Below are 19,955 nucleotides of genomic sequence, written 5' to 3'. Positions count from 1 at the left end.
TGCGTAATTGATTACACACAATGTTTAGACTCAGGCAAAGAAGAAAGTGAAAACTGAAAGGAAAGTACAATGAAGTGTTGTTAACACTCAGCAGCGTCGGTGAAAAGACAAAGCATCACGCACCCAAAACCAACCACCTAAAGCATGGGTGCTTCATCATGTCCCTGTTTCACACTTCCACTGCACTTGAATAGCAGGCAAATATAGACCTTTTGATTGACTGCGTATGATTAGCAATTAACCGGAGTGTGCTAACATGAATTAACAAGAATCCTAAAATGTTGCTGTTTGTGACATGAATGGTTAACATAGGTCTCCTTGTGCTTAGATACTGAACAATTTAAGTGAAAGAGAGTGTGTTGACGGTCCGACCGGTTGCATTGTAGTGCAGCGGTCAGACTAATGGCCTTGATGGCGGGCAGACTGCCGCCGACAGCCTGTCAGTGGCGGTCCGCTCGCTATCATAATGAGGGCCAAAGTATTTAAATACATGCATGAGAACATCTATTATACACCCAAATGCTCATATTACACTCAGTTCACAAATATCTTCTGTCTATAGTTATACTGTCTTAAGTATAAATTACTCTTAATCTTCCAGGCCTGACTCAAAGAACGTTTTCTTTGAAAAGTTACGCATTACTGCAGGTTCAAGAATGACTTACTCATTCGTAACTTTACAGGAGTACACCATGGTTACTCATGGAGAAAACCTTGTGAATCGATGACCTGGGTAAGCATGCTTACTCCTAGAAGTATTGTCTGTTTTGAAGATAAGACTGACTGAAATTGAAGTGTGAGTGCTCCCGTCAGGTCAGTGAAACCAGAAACAGAGAGCGGAACCGTCTTTGCAGAGAAGCAGCTCTTTACCTCACTCTTGTGTTTAAAAAGGATATGGGCATAAAACGACATAAAGCAGATTCAGGTTTAACACAGCAGGTGGCATTGCCTGGGCTTGAAGTTTGCAAATTTTTTTGACATCGGGTGTATAACATATTATGCTATTTTCCTGTGTGGAGTCACTGCTGGCCTAAGAGTTAATCGCGAACACATTATTAAATATGTCAACATAACGATTTTTAAATCGCATTATGAGCATGAATACTTGCCTTGGTTGATAGACTGCTTGCCTTCAGTGAAGCAGACCTTTGCCATTACACCCAGATCAGCAATGAACTTCTGCTCAGCTTCCTAGATTAAAAAATAAGGGTAAAGTGTTTGTAAAAAGCAATAATATGTTTTCCCCTCCTCTGTGACACGGATTCATGAAAACCTGTACAGCATGTTATAGAGATACTCCATGCAGACATACAAATGTCAGTTAGAACATACCATTTTAAGCAAACAAAACCACTGAAAACCACTCAAAGCATTATAAATCTCACCTTCAGCCGTGCTCGCGCGTGCGGTTGGCCACAGGGCCTGTCCTGCAGCCAGGATCTTTGTCCATCCCCTGGTGGTCAGGCAACACTATGGTGTGTATGGCCATGGAGTTGGCTGCAGGCCAGGCTCAGCACGTAACTCCCCCAGCTGCACACAAGCAATTAACAGCTGGGGTTGAGTGAAGGATCTTGGTGTCATTTTAAATAAGGCAGACCTCCTGATTTTGTCAAAGGATCAGAACACCAAAATATAAAAGGTGGGCCTCTTGGCTTTATGAAAGGGTTATTATATCAACATATAAAAAGGACATGTATTGTCTTTCAAAAAATGACCAATAATTATAATATAATTAATAATTCATTAATTCAATGCAATGTTTAAATAAAGTAATTATCATAAAATGTAATAAAGTTTTATTTTTTAAAAGCATCGACATGTCTAAGTCTTTTTTTAAAAACATTTTTTAAGCTACGAAGGGTAGCCATAGAACTCACCGTACAGGGGGTCTCCACTCCAGCTGAAGAGCACAGCTAGGAGTGTTTTAAAAACATATGAGGTAAGCTCTCCTGGACTTAATGATCAATCAATCAATCAATCAATCAGTGACACTTATAGAGCGCGCTACATACCCGTAGGGTCTCAAGGCGCTGGGGGGGTGGGGGGGGGGGTGCCGCTACTGCTCGAACAGCCAGGTCTTCAGCTTCTTCCTGAAGGAGAGGTGGTCTTGGGTCAGGCGCAGGTCGGGAGGGAGGGAGTTCCAGGTCTTGGCGGCCAGGTGGGAGAAGGACCTTCCTCCTGTAGTCGCTCTTCGGATGCGGGGGACGGCGGCGAGGGCGTGGTTGGCTGATCGGAGGTGGCGTTTGGGAGCGTAGAAGTTGACGCGGTTGTTGAGGTAGCTCGGGCCTTGGTCGTGTAGGGCTTTGTGTGCGTGGGTGAGGAGGCGGAAGGTGATTCTTTTGTTGACGGGGAGCCAGTGAAGGTCTCTCAGATGTCCGGTGATGTGGCTGGTTCGTGGGATGTCGAGGATGAGTCTGGCTGAGGCGTTCTGGATCCGCTGGAGTCTCTTCTGGAGCTTGGCGGTGGTACCAGCGTAGAGGGCGTTGCCGTAGTCCAGTCGGCTGGTGACGAGGGCCTGGGTGACGGTCTTCCTGGTCTCGGTGGGGATCCACCGGAAGATCTTCCGTAGCATGCGTAGGATGTTGAAGCACGCCGAGGAGACCTTGTTGACTTGCCTGGTCATGGAGAGGGAGGAGTCCAGGATGAAGCCCAGGTTGCGTGCATGGTCTGTCGGTTTGGGTGCGGTGCCCAGGGCGGGAGGCCACCAGGAGTCGTCCCAGGCGGAGGGGGAAGAGCCCAGGATGAGGACCTCCGTCTTGTCAGAGTTCAGTTTCAGGCGGCTGGTCGTCATCCACTCGGCTACCTCTTTCATCCCTTCGTGCAGGTTGGCTCTGGCGGAGGCGGGGTCGTTGGTCAGGGAGAGGATCAGCTGGGTGTCGTCGGCGTAGGAGATTATGCTGAGGTTGTGTTTGCGTACGATGGCCGTGAGGGGGCTCATGTAGACGTTGAAGAGGGTGGGGCTCAGAGATGATCCTTGAGGGACGCCGCAGATGACTTCGGAGGCCTCTGACTTGTACGGTGGTAGGCGGACTCTCTGTGTTCTTCCGTCGAGGAAGGAGATGATCCATTCCAGCGCCTTGTCCTGGATTCCGATGTTGCTGAGGCGCTGTACTAGGGTGCGGTGGCAGACCGTGTCGAATGCCGCGGAGAGGTCTAGGAGGATGAGGGCCGCTGTTTCTCCATTGTCCATCAGGGCTCGGATGTCATCGGTGGCGGCAATGAGGGCGGTCTCGGTGCTGTGATTGGCTCGGAAGCCGGACTGTGAGGGGTCGAGGGATCCGTTCGTCTCGAGGAAGGCGGCCATCTGCTTGTTGACGGTCTTCTCGATGACTTTGGCAGGAAACGGGAGGAGCGAGATGGGGCGGTAGTTCTTGAGTTCGGTGGGGTCCGCTGTTGGTTTCTTGAGTAGGGCGCTGAGTTCGGCGTGTTTCCAGCTCTCAGGGAAGGTGGCGGTGTCGAATGATGTGTTGATAATGTCTCGCAGGTGGGGTGCGATGACAGCGTCGGCCTTGTTGAAGACGTGGTGAGGGCAGGGGTCGGTCGGTGATCCGGAGTGGATGGAGTTCATCATGCGGATGGTGTCTTCGGTGCTGATCGGGGTCCAGGCGTGGAGGGTGGTGGTGGGGGGTGGCTGTTCGGTCATGGTGTGCGTTGGTTGGTTGTTGAAGCTGTTGTGTATGTCCGCGATCTTGTTGTGGAAGTATGAAGCGAGGGATTTGCAGAGGTCTTGCGATGGGGGGATGTCGTTGTTTCCTGCGCTGGGGTTGGAAAGCTCTTTCACGATGTTGAAGAGTTCCTTGCAGTTGTGTGCGTTGTTGTCCAACCGTTCCTTGAATGCTGTTTTCTTGGCGGCGCGGATCAGCTGGTGGTGCTTCCGGGTGGCAAGTTTGAAGGAGGTCCTGTTGTCCGGTGTAGGTTCCCTTCTCCAGACTTTCTCGAGGGCTCAGCAGTTCTTCTTGGAGCTCTTGAGTTCGGTGAACCACGGGGCTTTCTTGCTTCCGGGTCTGCTGGGCGGGGTCCTCAGCGGGGCGAGCTCGTCCGCGCAGATGCTGATCCACTTCGTGAGGTTGTCGGCGGGCTGGCTGGGGTTCGCTGAGCTGGCAGGAGGGTGCTGGCTCAGGGAGGTGGCGAGCTGGTCTTCTGTGATCTTGTTCCAGCTTCTGCGGGCGGCCTGTTGCTGGTGGTGGTGGGTCGTCGTTCTCTTGAAGGTGAAGTGGACGCAGCTGTGGTCCGTCCATTGAAGCTCTGTGGCGTGGCTGAAGTCGATGTCTGTGCTGGAAGAGAAGACTGCGTCGAGTGTGTGTCCGGCGAGGTGGGTGGGGGTGGACACCAGTTGCTTGAGTCCCAGGTTAGCGAGGTTGTCCAGCAGGGTGGTGGTGTTGCGGTCGTTGTTGTTCTCCAGGTGGAAGTTGAGGTCCCCCAGGAGGATGTAGTCAGCGGAGGGGAGGGCATGCGGGCTGACGAAGTCGGCGATGTCCTCGCTGAATTGTGTGCGTGGTCCAGGGGGTCGGTAGATCAGGGTGCCTCTGAGGGTGGTGTTCGGGTTGGTGTGGATCTGGAAATGCAGGTGTTCGGCGCTGGTCAGGGTGTTGTCGGTGCTGGTCGTGAGACGGATGGTGTTCTTGTGGATGATGGCGATGCCTCCTCCCATCTGGTTGGCGTTGCGGTCCCTCCGGACGATCTTGTAGCCCTCTGGGATAGCGATGGCGATGTCGGGAGCTGATGTGGCGTTCATCCAGGTCTCCGTGAGGAAGGCAACGTCAGGGGCTGTGGCGTCTAGGAGGTTCCAGAGTTCGATGGCATGTCTGTGGACGGAGCGGGTGTTGAGCAGGATGCACTTGAGGTGGGTGCTGCTGGTGTTCGGCTTGGCGGGTGCTGGTGTGAGGCAGGTCCGGATGCAGGTGAATTTGCAGGCGTGGCAGCTGAAAGGTCCGTGGGTGCGTCGTGGTGTGGCTTGATGGCAATCTGGGAGTCGGCCGGAGTTGAGAGCGATGAGGGTGGCGGCGGAGTACGTCAGGCGGGCCGGTCGTGGTCTTCGGGGACCAGGGGTCCTGGCGCTGGTCGCGATCCGGTCGCGGACGGGCGAAGACGGGCTTACCTTTGGCGCGCCTTCGGCGCACAATCGGCGCGCCCGCTGCGCGTGACCGCTGCGCGTTCGCGCGGTCGCCATTTAAAGGCGAAGTGCGCGGGTGGGCGGAGCAGCTGGGAGGCGGGGAGGGAACAGAATGAAAAAAGGGGCGGGGTCTGCGGTGGTGGCGGGAAGCGGGGAGCGGGGAGGGAAGACGGAGGGCGGCGAGGTAGGCGGCCAAACAGGAAGGACACAAGCTGGAAAAAGGTGAAAAAATAAACAGGCACTAATGGAGAAAAAAAATGCTAACACGGTCAAACATACGCTAACATGATCTAGGAGACTTGCATTTTTTTATGTTTTTGAGGGGCTGATTCACTCCCTGCAGCCCCCACAACATACAAAAAGTTCTTAATGGTGTTAAGAGATCTCACAGGGCATTGTGGGGTGCTCTTTGCAAGGAGCATGCAATAATAAATAAGTATCTCTTGCTACTCATTTTTAGCAATTTATTAATATGTTTTATTTTCATATATTGTTTGGGTCTCAAGATGCCCACCTGAGACACTTTCATCTTTTTTTTTACTGGGGCAGCGGGGGGTGCCCAAGGGACCCATTGGCCCTGCCCGCTCCCTGCAAGCAGCCCCATTGGCCATGCAGGAGCTGGCAATGTTCTCTTTTTTCATATAAAAGTATGATGCCCCGCTGCCCACCCAAGGAGAGGAGAGGAGGTCCAAGGCACCCAAAGCCCGCCAGATCTCCTGCCTGCACGTAACTCATCTCAGGTGCAGCACGAGCCGGCATAGCTCTCACTCTGCGGAATTAGCTCTCTTTTGCTGCAGAGCAATTCTTACGTTTCCCTGCCCATGAGAGTGCGGTGCAGGGAGAAACTTTAAATTTAAGATGAAAAATGTACATTTACATTTATTTCCATCCAAACCTACACATTCTGACACGATTTAGATTTAAATGAAAAATGTAGAGGAAAATATATGGTTTTGGCCACAGAGTCCACCCACACCATGCCTAAGGGGGCAGGTTATCCTTAAAAATAATATTTTGGGGGTTCTATAGATCCACAGATCCACAGAGATGCCCTGAGTGAAAACCCTGGGGAATCACAAAAGATCCACGGATCCAGAGTGATTCCCCAGGGATGTCATGTTGAGCACCTTGGTGGATCACAAAACCCGAAAAAAAATTGGGGTTTGGGCACAGAGTCTGGCTGCAGACCAGGCCCTACCCCAAACCCACGCACGGTTGAAGGCCATGCACTAGGTTTGTAAGGTACCCGCAGGGGGGTTGGGTGCAGGGCCAGGCCAAAGGCAGTAAGTGGCATGGGATTCGGGGCCTCTGGAGCACAGGGGCTTGCTGCAATCCAGGACATGCTCCAAACTCCACACCACACCTAGCGATGGGCATTTTTACATTAAAAACCCCAAAACATAGAAATTCACTGAAAAAAACAAATGTTAAAGTGACGTTTCTAGTTAGGAATTGTAATAATATTTTACTTTAAAATAATAAAACGTTTGAAATTCACAGAAAAAAACGAAGGATAAAGTAACGTTATAGTTAAGTGAAAATGTCAACTAAAACATACTGTTGTAAACAAAACCACTGAAATTCCCCAGCTATAGTTATCTCAAGGAACTATAACTCGTGCCCAAAAGGAACTATAATTTGTGCCTTCACCATGTTCTGCCTCTACCCTTCCATATTACATGTTCAATTACTGAACTAATAACATCCCATATGAAATCTGAAATGAAATTCTTGAAAACAAAACTATGCATGATGCGGGTGCGAGTTATAGTTACTTTACAGCATAAGTGATTTTGCTAATTCATATGTATATAGTGACCATAGAAAAGAACTCATGCTCACAATAGGCAAATTCTCCCACAAACACGGAGTAAAAAAACTATATGAGGGGTGCTAAATTACAAGAGGTGCTTTTTAGCACCATACACAATACTTTGACAGAGTACTGATTCTATGCTGACATAGAATGTTTGTTCCTGCAAGGTGGCAGTGATAGCTGCAAAAAGAATAGGAGCAAAATAACAGTGAGATGTGATTTATCACTAGAGTACATTAAATAAGGGTGTGCTATTGTGCTCCTTTTTTTCACACTTTCACTCTGGACTGTCATATTTTCTATGAGCATTGCTTTTTCCTTGCACATGTATATATGTACCATAGGACTATCCACAACTTTGTCCAACCCAGGCACCTAAAGTAATTCAGGACTGAGCACCTTATCCAACGCTAACACTACACTCTGAAGTAGTGATGGCACACGGGACTATCATCTCAATTTACCATACTCACCTGGGCCCATAAACATCTGCACTTTGAACTAGTAATCCTGCTTCTACTTACAGTCTATCAGTACTTTGATTCATTTTAGGACTTATACCTGTAAATCATGACTTACCAATCCTTGTCACCTATGTTATAAGTCCTAGGGATCGAAAAGGGAGTTAGAATAACAGGTAACATTCAATAATTTACTTTTCCTGTAATAACCACAGCCTCAGGAGAAGTTTTTAACACTTTATCTATGCAAACGTCTATGAGTCAGGGGCCACAACAGTGTGACCTGAAATTCTACAAGTAAGAATATAACTAAAAAAACATAACATTTGAAAGAAATCACGGTAACACCTTTAAACATTGGTACCTGGGAAGGGTGGGAAAAGGAAATAGCACAAGTACATACCACTTGGATTATATTTTCCTAGAATGGTGTGAGGACCAACCCTGGCCTCGGACTGGGGCACCGATAGGGCTCCCAACTAATCAGGTGCCAACAGGACAGGACAGGTGCAGAACAGGACAGGTAACCTCCACTAGTGCAACGCCAGCATCCCACCCCTCTCTCTACGCCAAATTAGTTACCCCGATTGGCTAATGGATAATTCTCCCTAGCAACACCACGATTCTTCTGACAGAGTGCTCCGCCAGCACCTCTGTAAATGTAATGTAATGTAAAAAGTTCTTATATAGCGCAAACTGCCACCCTACGGGTATCCTGGCGCTCAGACTAGAAGAAGTAACTGTCAAGCGGAAGGTCCAGAGAACCTGAAAGAGGAGGGATCACACCTTGGAGAAGAGCTAAGTTTCCAGGTTCTTTCTGAACTCAATTAGAGAGTTGATTTGCCTAATACTCTGAGGTAGCTCATTCCAAAGGTGAGCAGCAGCCACGCTAAAAGCCCTCCCCCCATCCTAGAACGCTTGAATCTAGAAATTACCATCAGACTTGAGCTGGAGGAGCGGAGCTACCTCTTAGGGAGGTACCAGGTAAACTTTTCCTGAAATGGGACTGGGCCCAAATCGTGTACCACTCTGTGCACCAGACAGAGTGATTTAAAGTGAGCCCTTTCCTTGATGGGCAGCCAATGGAAATCTTTTAGAGCAAGAGTAGTGGAGGATCTGCGTTGCCTATTTAGCACCAATTTTTCTGCTGTCAACTGGACTCTCTGCAACCCCTGAATGATATACTGTGGAGCCCCCAAATACAGGGAGTTGCATTAGTCCAGTCTGCTTAGCACTGTGCTTCTCACTACAAGGGAGCGCAGATTCTTAGGTAGTATTGGGAGTATCTGACTCAGCATACGCATCAGAGCGAAGCACACACTGGCTGTCTTGTTTGCCTGCGATTCCATTTGGAGATTCTTATCTATCAGAATCCCCAGAATACGCACCGTGCTGACAGGAACCAAAGGTTCCTCCTCAGGGGTGAGCCTAAACTCCAGAGGTATGTGTATAGGCAACTTCGCAGGAAAACAGTACAGCACCTCAGTTTTCCCCCCATTAAACTGCAAGGAGTTTCTCCGTAGCCATCCTGCAGTCTGACGCATACACTCCTGAAACGTATCCATGGAAACTGCATGTTTTCCTTCCACAGAGAATGCCAGTTGCGTATCGTCTGCATAGTTGACCAGGTCAACTCCGAACGATTTATTGATGGGAAACAAAGGCTGCAAATAGATATTGAAGAGAATAGGGCTGATTGCAGAGCCCTGCGGTACCCCATAAACTACCGGGGATTTGCAGGATGAAAACGGTGCCAAAGTTACCACCTGCTGTCTCCATGCCAGACAGGACTGGAACCACTGCAGAGCCCGTCCATTCACCCCAATCTTCTCCAGTCTTTCCACTAGGATGGAGTGGCTCACAGTATCGAATGCGGCCGACATATCGCGAAGCACTAACACAGTGACATTCCCGTTGTTGGCACGCATATGTAGGTTGTCCAGCATGGTGGCCAAAGCGGACTCAGTCCCGTGACTCGGCCGGAACCCAAATTGGTCTTTATCCAGTAGTTGATTATCCTCCAGAAACCAAGATAAGATCTTGCATACAGCCTTTTCCAGGATTTTAATTGGAAAAGGAAGGAGAGAAATCGGTCTGAAACTTGCTGGAATTGTGGGATCCAAAGAGGGCTTCTTAATCAGAGGTGTCACCTTCGCCTGCTCCATCCCTCCGGAACGATACCTTCTTCTAGGGACTGATTACATATCTGCCGCAGCCAGGGAAAGGTTGTTTGGCTGAAGATCTTCCAGACTTTAAGGGGCAAGGGGTCAAGGGGAGAGCCTGAGGACACACTTTGTGCCAGGATATTAAAAGAGAGGTTGGTAAAAATATGAAAGCTATCCAGAATGGTTAGCTGCCCCAGATCCTCTTCCACCGCCTGTGTAGAATTGTCCTGGACAATGTTATCGATGGCTTGGAAAGCACCAACAATTTTAGCCACTTTGTCAGTAAAGTGGAAGGCAATCTCATCGCACAATTTCTGAGAAACCACCACTTTATTACTCAAGCAAGTTGGGGCAGAAAGGTCCCTAACGATCTTAAAGAGTGCTTTAGTACCATTAGATGCTTGTGAAATAGAGTTAGCATAAAAGTTAGCCTTGCACTCTAGAATAAACTCCTTATATTTAATCTGCGCTAATCTCAGTTCTTGTTTATCCAGTTCCAAGTACTTTCTTCTCCATTTCCTCTCTGCCTTCTTGCATATAAGGTGGTAGTAGTTTCAGTTCCTCGTTATACCAGGGATCTGTGATTTTGTTTCTTTTTTTTAGCTTCTTTACCGGAATTAACTGATCCAAAGCGTCAGTTATATATTTATAGTAGGTGTTATAATTCTCCTCTACTGTCGATCTCCTATAGCATGCTTTGGGTCAATGACAGTGTCAGCTACTCGGCCAAGTCGGACAATTTTCTCTAACTAAGCCTACCTTAGTTATACCATTTCTAGGGCAATGTACCACCCCTAAATGTTGCAAATCTATGTGTATACTCTCAGTCCTTGGCCAGAAAGACGAGAAGAGGTCATCACACCATACTATGAGGAGGTCATTTTCATTCAATGTAATGGATCAATGTTCCCGCCCATAATTTACTTTCTCACGTTTTTATTCCACCCAGCAATATTATTTCATTTTAATATACAAAGTTTAATAAAGTAACTATACTTCTTCCTTTCCCAGGTTTATAGGTTGTGGTTCCCAGGCGCGTTGCCAGAGAGACAGTTCACTGGCATCAGTTCAATGCCATTGCTTGAGGTCTCTCAAAGTTCTTGGCACATGCGCAGAATAAATTCAATATGGCGATTCAAGTCACCCCTCGGGCCCAAATACAAGATAATAAAGAAGTCAAAGAGAGACACATTAGAATACAAAAATAAATGAATGCACTGTATACCACTTATCTCTACCCTAGCCCCATTATTTTATTTATACTATAGCATTAATAGTTAAGCAGAACACACAAGTTTTAGTTTGAGCATGGCATAAGCATTAACATGTGAGATTTGAAGCAGCCATTTCTGGCACTAGTGCACAGAAGCAAGAAGTTCCCACCGAAAGCACAGATACGTCACGCCACGTAGATGTGACGGACGCATGGGCAGAAAGGTTCCCGCGTTTTCGGCGGCCATTTTAGGACACTCGGGTTACTGTTAGTAGAAGCACATAGTAAAGCTTGCCCCAGATACTAAATATGCTGTGTAATGCAAATATTAGTAAACAAAACATGTTGATTAATTAGTTATAAGTTATTTCGAGAGGACTGAGTCCAAGCAAGTTTCTGTACACATGAAACCTTGCTCCATTAATCCCCTCTTTGATGATAGTTTATATCATCACTAATTAAGGAACCAGATGCCAACTTTAGCACTCTCCCAAATCTATTTCCTCTGTTTCTTTTGGATTTTCTTTATTTCTTTTCTTTTGAAATCCTTTTATTATTTTATAAATGTCCCCTTTCAACTCCTCCCTTTGAATTTCATCAATTTTTCTTTTCTTTCTTTTCTCATTTACTGCATACCACTTTCTGTTTCTGCAGCATTTGCACCAAATCATTATCACCAAAATTAATAGGGATATAGCCATTATTGGCATCATTACTTTACCTAAAAAGCTTCTACCAACATTAAAAAGCCAACTACCTACTGAGGAGAGACCATCAGTTAGTCCCTTTCATGCAATATCAACCTCCAGTGGTTTCAGTTCTTCCAAATGAGTAATGTTTCTTACATACCTTCCAATTTCAACACTTTTTTCAGTTATGTAAGTGCAACAATGTTGCGCCTTCAACATTCTACAGACTCTGCTCTCTTTTGCCAATAATATATCAAGAGCAAGTCGATTTTGTAAAACCATCGTTTTGTAGAACCATCGTTCAACTAATTCAGTATTGATCATTAAGAATCCTCCAGCAGTGTCATTCGATAAGCGATCCACCACTGTAGATACTTTACAAATTCAGAATTACACCCACTGAAGGCATCAATGCACTAAATATATCACCTACAATGTCTGAAAAACTATCTCTTTTATGTCATGTTAGTTCATTATCATTTTCATTACTTCCAGTGATTCTTTTACATGGTATACCTTCGGGAATACTATTCCGAAATAGCAACTCCCTTACCAATGATCAGGCAGCTTAAAATAAGCTTTGTTCCCACAAATATAATAGACTCCAGGAAATACTGGATCAGTTCCCCCTTTTTGTCCCCAACCCCCAATTATTTGGAAATTGTGCTCACATTCACTGGAACCGATGAATACATTGTTATACCCAGTCTTCAACCTATGGAGACAGATTTTCCCCTTCTTTTCAAAATCCAGAGACATAGCAGCATGAGTCCTGCCAGTTGTCATACATTCTTCCCTTTCAGCCCATTTGGGTATTTGGGGTTTCATTTCAGTGCTTTTCTATGGAAATCCTGTCTCCTTTTCTCTACTAAATTCAAAAATATTTTCTCTTCTTCATGTAATCTACAAGTTAAATTGTCTTTGTGTGCTTCAGCTATAGATATTGTTTTCATTGTTAGGAAAAATTCACCAAAGAACTGTGCATCTCTACTGCTAAGGACGGGATTCAGTTTGCTGTATATAGGATTTTCAGAAAAAATGACGTCTAGATTAGAATAATAAGTACTCTAATGTTCCAGTTCTATAAAACAAACTAGTTAATATACTACAGGAAATGCCATATGTCGGTGGTAAGTAACTCCTTCAGCTACTGATGTCGGTAATTTCATACAGACATAACAATCACTAATTTGCATTGTCTCTACATAGTGCATTAATAGATTAGCAAATACATTAAAATCTGTCTCATTTCTATTTCTAAAATGATGTAATTCTTTCTCATCTGGTGCTTCTAAGTCTACTCTATCTTTCCGTGTATACTAGTGTCATTCTGTTTAGCAGCCATCAAGTAAAGTATTGCTATTGTCAGTCCTCGCCATACTATAAGTACTATCTATACACTACATATGCATATCCTACAGCACATCTTTATACAATTTCTTTTCGAGTTTCCAGTAAGTCTAGCATCAGCCATTTTTGACTAAGGAGACTTTGCCCCTCTTTGTAAACTTTCATACAGAATATAACTGTGAATTTATCTTAAGTTGGTCTCACTTCTTCGATAGACTGATCAGCAATCAATTCTTCATCACTTTCATCACTGATTTCCAGATTCTCGAATAACGTAAGTCCAATCACGACATTTGAATTTATTGTTCAGTCTTTTCAAACGTGGACTTCTTCGTCTTTGATTACTTGTTGACAGTTCAGTTTGACTGGTTACTTCATCCACTTGTTCAGGTTCTTCATTTATTGTGACTAGGCGATATTTCAGTCTTTTAACAAAACCAGGCCATTTATTGCCTTTTTCTGAGTCTTTTAGCTGGCACTGTGCTTTTGATTTCTTCACATGTTCTATTGTTTTCTTCGAGTTGTGGCACAATTAGATTTTCGTCGTCTTCAGGTATCCTCTCTATCTGACCTTATCCAGGGCTGACCGTTGATGTTTCTGCCTGGATGGGCTCTTCTACACTAGTCTGACCTGGTTCAGGATACTGCTTTGCTGGGCCTGGAATTTGTTCTTCTTCCTGAACCCGTTTTGCTAATCCTGTCTGGTCCTGCACAGGTCTTGCAATTTCTTGATTGTCTTCTGCCTGTGCGTTTTCTCTAGTACCTTTCTGTCCCTCCTCAGACAGAGGTGTTCTGATGGGTGTTTCGTTGGTCTGAGTATATTGCTCTTTCCTTATGTTGTCCTCCTCATGATTACCATTAGCTTTGATTTCTGTAATCAGAGTGCGAGCTTCTATTCCTGTCTTGTCCTCATTATCACTCTGACTATCTAGATACGTTTGGCTTTTTGTTCTTGTTTTTATTCCAGGTATGTCGACTACTGAAATCCATTCATCCTGACTGGTGCTCGGTTGTTCTTCGTCAACTACTTCAGGATCAACTTCTTGAGACCCTTCAGCTGCGCAACCTTCATCTTCAACTTTGTCAGGTTCTGTTACCTGTTGGAGAATAGCATATTGCCCGACCTGGAGGCAACACTATATTACCATTCTTAGTGAGTATAAAAAATACATCTTGGTAGCTAAGAGAGAATATTTTTCGGGGCGTATTCTAGCTGGAGAAAGCTAGCCACGTGAGATGTTTGCCACCGTCCATGAGCTGACATCATCGGACAGAACTCTGCCCAAGATTCCCCCTTCTCAGGCCCTATGCGACTCGCTTAACGAGTTTTTCATTGAGAAAATTGTTTGTATCAAAGCCAATATTCCTTCCCCTTCGCCCACCTTCACTGACCCCCAACCACCTGGCAATAATCTGTCCCTTACCCACATTTCTGCACTGACCAGAGAATCCCTGCCCCCCTTACTTAGGCGTGGCAAGTCTGGCTCTCCAGCTGACATCTGCCCGGCACGCATTCTCCGTCAGATTTTTTCTTATTGCCCATCTCCTGTCCTCACCCTCCTGAATGATTCCTTCACGCATGGCTCCGTCCCTGCCCCCTTCAAGACCGCTATAATCTTTCCTATAATAAAAAAGCCCGGGCGGACCCTGCCTCCCCGGCAAACTATCGCCCTATATCCCTTCTCCCTTATCTGGGAAACGTAGCTGAGTCCCATGTCACCCAGGCGCTCAGTTCCTTCATAGAGGACAGTAACTACCTTGCACCATGCCGGGCAGGCTTTCGCCCCCGCCATTCCACTGAGAAGGTGGTTATTTCGGTCATGGACCAACTCAGGGAGGGGCTCGATATCAACACCCCCAGGTTCTAGTCCTCCTCGACTTGTCCGCTGCTTTTGACACGGTGGACCACTCCATTCTCCTGTCCCGTGTCAAGGCGGTGGGTATAGGGGGACAGATATTGACCTGGTTAAGCTCCTTCCTGTCTGACCGTACCCAGGCTGTCCACCTGGCCGAATTCTCTGCCCCGCCTCGCAGGGTGCAATGCGGCGTCCCTCAGGGCTCCTCTCTTTCCCCCCTTTTATTTAACCTTTACATTTTCCCTCTTATTTTTGCACTGCAACATATGGAGGTCACAGTTTACAACTACGCTGATGACCTCCAACTTATTTTTAATTTCTCCTCCCCTTCATCAGGTATCACCAGCTTCCAGTCAGTCATGCTGTTTATTCGGGATTGGATGAATGCGAACCACCTTAAACTCAACCCGGATAAAACAGAGTTGGTTCTGACTGGTGGCAGTGGTAATCCTTGGTCTCCCTCATTTTGGTCCCCCTCTCTTGGTCTACCTCCCACTCCCTCTCATTCAGTTAAGACCCTCGGTATCGCACTCAATCAACTGACACTTCACTCCCACATTAGTTCTGTTGTTTCCTCTTGTTTCTTTACCCTGCGTATCATTAGGAAAATATCCAGTTTTTTTTCTCCCCCTGCACTTAAACTGATCCTAATGGCCATGGTCCTATCTAAGATCGACTATGGAAACATGATTTACAATGGTGTCCCCGCCTATGCACTCCAACGCCTTCAGCTGGTGCAGAACTAGGCAGCTCGCCTGGTATATGGCCTATTTAAATCGCACCACTCCTCTCCCCTCCTCATTGCTCTTCACTGGCTCCCTATCAAACAACGGGCCCTCTTCAAACTTGGATGCCCTACTTTTCAAGCTCGGGCGGGCACGGCTCCTGCCTTTATCAACTCTGCCATTACCAACTACTGCCCTTCTAGAGATCTACGCTCATCCACCAAATCCCTATTAGTCACTCCCCGCTTTAAGAAACAAAGATCGGGAGGCCAGAAATTCTTGGTCCTTGCTCCCACCTTTTGGAACACTCTCCCGCCCCCTGTCAGACTCTCCCCCTCCTTTATGGAGTTTCGCAAGGCCCTTAAAACTTTTCTGTTCCATCAAGCCTTTAGTCCATTGTGTCCTCCTTGCTCAGAAATCCCCCAGCGCCAAGAAACTGCATAGTGAACGTGCGCTCTATAAATTCCTAAAAATTCAAAATTCAAATACCCTTTTTGTGTGGCTGGTGTAGATCCATTTGGGATTCCCTTGCCTTTTACAGCTGTGGTGGTAACTAGTATCATTTGACGTGGCTCTCCCCACCGCTAGGCAAGCTTCCCGGGTGTGATTTTTTATCACTACCCAATCTCCAGGGTTCAAATTATGTGCTGGAGTTGATTGGAAAAGTCCATCCCGAACTGCCAAGCCATGTCTCGCTAAGCCACTGGAGTCAAGCTATCCTGGCTGAAGACGGCTGATAGCCAGAAAGCGGTCCTAGGATGCTTGATTTCGGTCCAGGGAAGACATGGCTTGGCAGTTCGGTCTGGACTGTTCCTATGAGGCACAGGATCAAGACTGATTTGCATATGGCCATGTCTGAACTGCGGTGGCTTGGTGAGCAAAATAACTATGGATTAACCCCAGATCTGTGACTGGGGGTGAATGTTTTGCCATTGTGCAACATTCCGTCCATCATCTTGTGTGTTTTACTGTTCACCATATGTGGGAAGGGTATGCCCAGACGTGGGTCCCGTGCTCGCTAAGCCACTGGAGTCAAGCTATCCTGGCTGAAGACGGCTGATAGCCAGAAACCGGTCCTAGGATGCTTGATTCCTGTCCAGGGAAGACATGACTTGGCAGTTCCATCTGGACTGTTCCAATGAGGCACATGGTCAAGACTGATTTGCATATGGCCATGTCTGAACTGGGGTGGCTTGGTGAGCAAAATAACGATGGATTAAACCCAGATCTGTGACTGGGGGTGAATGTTTTGCCATTGTGCAACATTCAGTCCATCATCTTGTGTGTTTTGCTGTTCACCCTATGTGGGAAGGGTATGCCCAGACGTGGGTCCCGTGCTCGCTAAGCCACTGGAGTCAAGCTATCCTGGCTGAAGACGGCTGATAGCCAGAAACCGGTCCTAGGATGCTTGATTCCGGTCCAGGAGAAGACATGGTGTTAAATAATCCACAGGAACTGGTTCAGGAATAAGCTGATTTAATGAGCAGCACAGCAACATGTACATCAGTCTCTTGGATCCAGGAACAGTGCAACTGACCAGAAGCCAAGAACATAGTGGTGTTCTAAGAACACTTAAAGAATAACATGTAGGATTTAAAGATACAGGGAATATGCAATGGGATAAGATGTAACACATCTCCTTTCAATACAAAAAAAGAAAAACAAAATAGGGTTAAGAAACATAATCATCAAATTTAACAGGAAGCAATCTAGAACGATCAGAAGACTTAACTCTTGAGGCAATAGAACTACTAGTAGCTTTTGGAGAAGATGGAACGGAAGCTTGTTGCACAGTGGGGCATCTTGCAACATGCTTAATGTTCCATAGTCTGCCATCCTGGGTAATTACACTATTGCTAAAAACTTTAACAAGTTTCATTGGCTTACTAAACTTATCGGAACATTTTGAAAGAAGACCAGGTTTTTTAATCCTCACAACATCTACCACAGAAAAATTAGGAGATTTAACATTCCACTTTTTATCATACCACAACTTACTTTTGGCTTGTTTGTCCTCAACTTTCTGAGCAGCTTGCTCAACCAACTCCTTAGAAAAAGATTTGTTGAGACATTTGTCCCTAAACCACCAAGGGCAAATGGTAGAAGCAGGATCACGTCCCTTGAGCAAACGAAAAGGACTGACTTCAGTGGTTGAATGAGAGATAATTCTGTAGAACCAAAGTTTTTCCCTCAAAAGAGTTTTCCAACCTGACCCAGACTTACAAACCTCAGAAATAAACCCCTTCAACACTCTATTAAAACGCTCTACCAAACCATTTTCATGTGGTTCATAAAAAGAAACAGTGTTGTGTTTGATAGAATGTAATTTGAGAACATTTTCCATTTCTGATGAAGTCAGTTGCACCCCATTGTCCGTGACCAAGACAGACGGACAACCCTCTCTTGAAACAACTTCCTTAAAAAATTCCACGACAATATTGGTAGAAGCAGAAGAAACAAACTTAACCTCTGGCCATTTTGAGTGGTAATCCATAAGAACCAGAGCATAACGGGAATCAGAAGGAAGACACATAAACGGACCAGAAATATCAAAAGCAATTTTTTTCCAAGGCAAAGTAGGCCAAGAAGTTGTTTTTAAAGGAGGCACATTTACTTTTAACATGTTGTCATTTCCTACACAAACAGCACACTCTCTAACTTTGTGTTCAACCAAACGATCCAAAGATGGCCACCAGAAATAGTTCCTAATTAATCTTTTCATTGCCGACATTCCTGGATGAGATTTATGTGCAACATCTAGAATTAAACCTTGTACGGCAAAAGGTGGAACACACTTACCAGATTTGAAGACTAAATTATTTTCCAATTCTAACTCAGTAGAAACATTGAAAAATGACATTAGGTCTTCTTTTAACAACTTTTTTTCGGGCCAACCTTCAAGAATATATTTCTTAACAGACTGTAAAGTAAGATCTTGTTTGTCAGAAGTTTCCCACAACTCTTCAGAGATCTCAGTAAAAGAGGTAGACAGAACATCTTGCAAACAAGTAACAACATCAGAATCATTCAAATTCTTGCAATCAGCAACAGGAGATGGATGGCGAGACATAAAATCTGCAACCACATTTTTTTTCCAGGGACATACTCCGGGGTGAACGAATATTCCTGGAGTCGTGAAGTCAACCTGGAAATACGTGCCGTGGCATTCCAACCTCCACCAGGGGAAAGAATGTTAACTAATGGCTTGTGATCAGTCCTAAGAATTAATTTATTTCCCCAAATGAAATTTCTAAAGTGCTCAATCGCCCACACACAAGCCAAAAGTTCCTTCTCAATGACAGCATATCTGCGCTCTGTCTGATTAATTTATTTATAAAATTTTTAGAGCGCACAAATACCTTCCGGTGTCTCGGCGCTAGAGTTCATTAAGATTGCAGAGGGTTCCTTCAAGGCTTACTGGTTAAAGAGCCACGTTTTAAGGTGTTTCCGAAATATAAGTAAGGAGGAGCTTAATTTAATATGAGGGGGGAGCTTGTTCCACAATTTGGAAGCAGCAACTACGAAGCGTTTGTCGCCCCATGTTGCTTTCCTAGTGCGTGGGATGTTAAGTAGCTGAGATGCCGCAGAGCGTAAGGATCGAGTAAGTTTGTAGACACTAATGGATTTTTTTAAGAAGTCCGGTCCAGTATTGTTCAATATTTTGTAAATAATGCATAAGGCCTTGAACTTTGTGCGGCATCTGATCGGCAACCATGTAGTTGGCGAATGATGGGAGATATGGGTGAGAATTTGGGTGTGCCGGTTAGGATTCTTGCAGCGGCATTTTGCACCAACTGTAGTTTGTTCAGGACTTGCTCCTGTGCATTCAATAATAGGCCGTTGCAATAGTCAACCTTTGACAGGACTAGCGTGGACATTAAGGTTTTACCTGCGTTTGGGGGTAGGAAAGGAAGTAGTTTCTTTACCATTCTCAAGGTGTAAAAGGATGCTGAAACCACAGCGTTAGCATGGCTGAGAAAGGTTAGCCTATTGTCAAATAGGACTCCAAGATTCCTGACTTTTGACACCGGTAGGGGCGGGTCTCCCAGCTCTGATGGCCACCAGACTGGGGACCAAGACGGGGTCAGTTCACCAAATAGCATGACCTCCGTCTTGTCGGAGTTTAATTTTAAGCAATTCTGGTCCATCCAGGTGCTGATCGCTCTCATTCCTTCCTGGAAGTTAGCAGCCACTGCGGCTCCGTTTTTATGAATGGCCAAGACTAATTGAGTGTCATCGGCGTTTGATGTTAATCCAATGCCAAATGACTTAATCACCCTCGCTAAGTCCGACACATAGATGTTAAAAAGCGTCGGACTTAGCGAGGAGCCCTGAGGAACTCCACAAGGCAAAGTGAAATCAGGCGAGTAATAACTCCCCATTTTCACAGACTGTTCTCTGTCCGATAAAAAGGATGCTAGAAGAGTCTTAGCTTTGCCTTGGATGCCCATGGCATCGACACGGTCGATCAAGATGTTGTGATCGACCGTGTCGAAAGCTGCCGACAGATCTAAGAGTATTAGGATCGCTGTACTGCCTTGGTCCAAAATTATTCTAAGCTCTTCGG

General features: G+C 45.8%; 1 protein-coding gene across 1 annotated transcript in view; it reads right to left on the bottom strand.

Moving 5' to 3' along the window:
* EVC (EvC ciliary complex subunit 1) overlaps nucleotides 1–19,955 on the bottom strand; it is a 609,121-nt gene that overhangs the window by 12,147 nt on the left and 577,019 nt on the right. The window contains exon 19 of the mRNA XM_086964104.1: nucleotides 1,110–1,191. Coding sequence (XP_086820230.1) covers nucleotides 1,110–1,191 — 82 coding nt within the window. The remainder of the gene's footprint in view (nucleotides 1–1,109; nucleotides 1,192–19,955) is intronic.

Source organism: Lissotriton vulgaris, chromosome 3_2 (assembly GCF_964263255.1).
Source record: "Lissotriton vulgaris chromosome 3_2, aLisVul1.2, whole genome shotgun sequence".
In the NCBI taxonomy this organism is placed as follows: Eukaryota; Metazoa; Chordata; class Amphibia; order Caudata; family Salamandridae; genus Lissotriton; species Lissotriton vulgaris.
The sequence above is the reverse complement of the archived record's forward strand: the minus strand, read 5'-3'. Positions and strand labels throughout refer to the sequence as shown.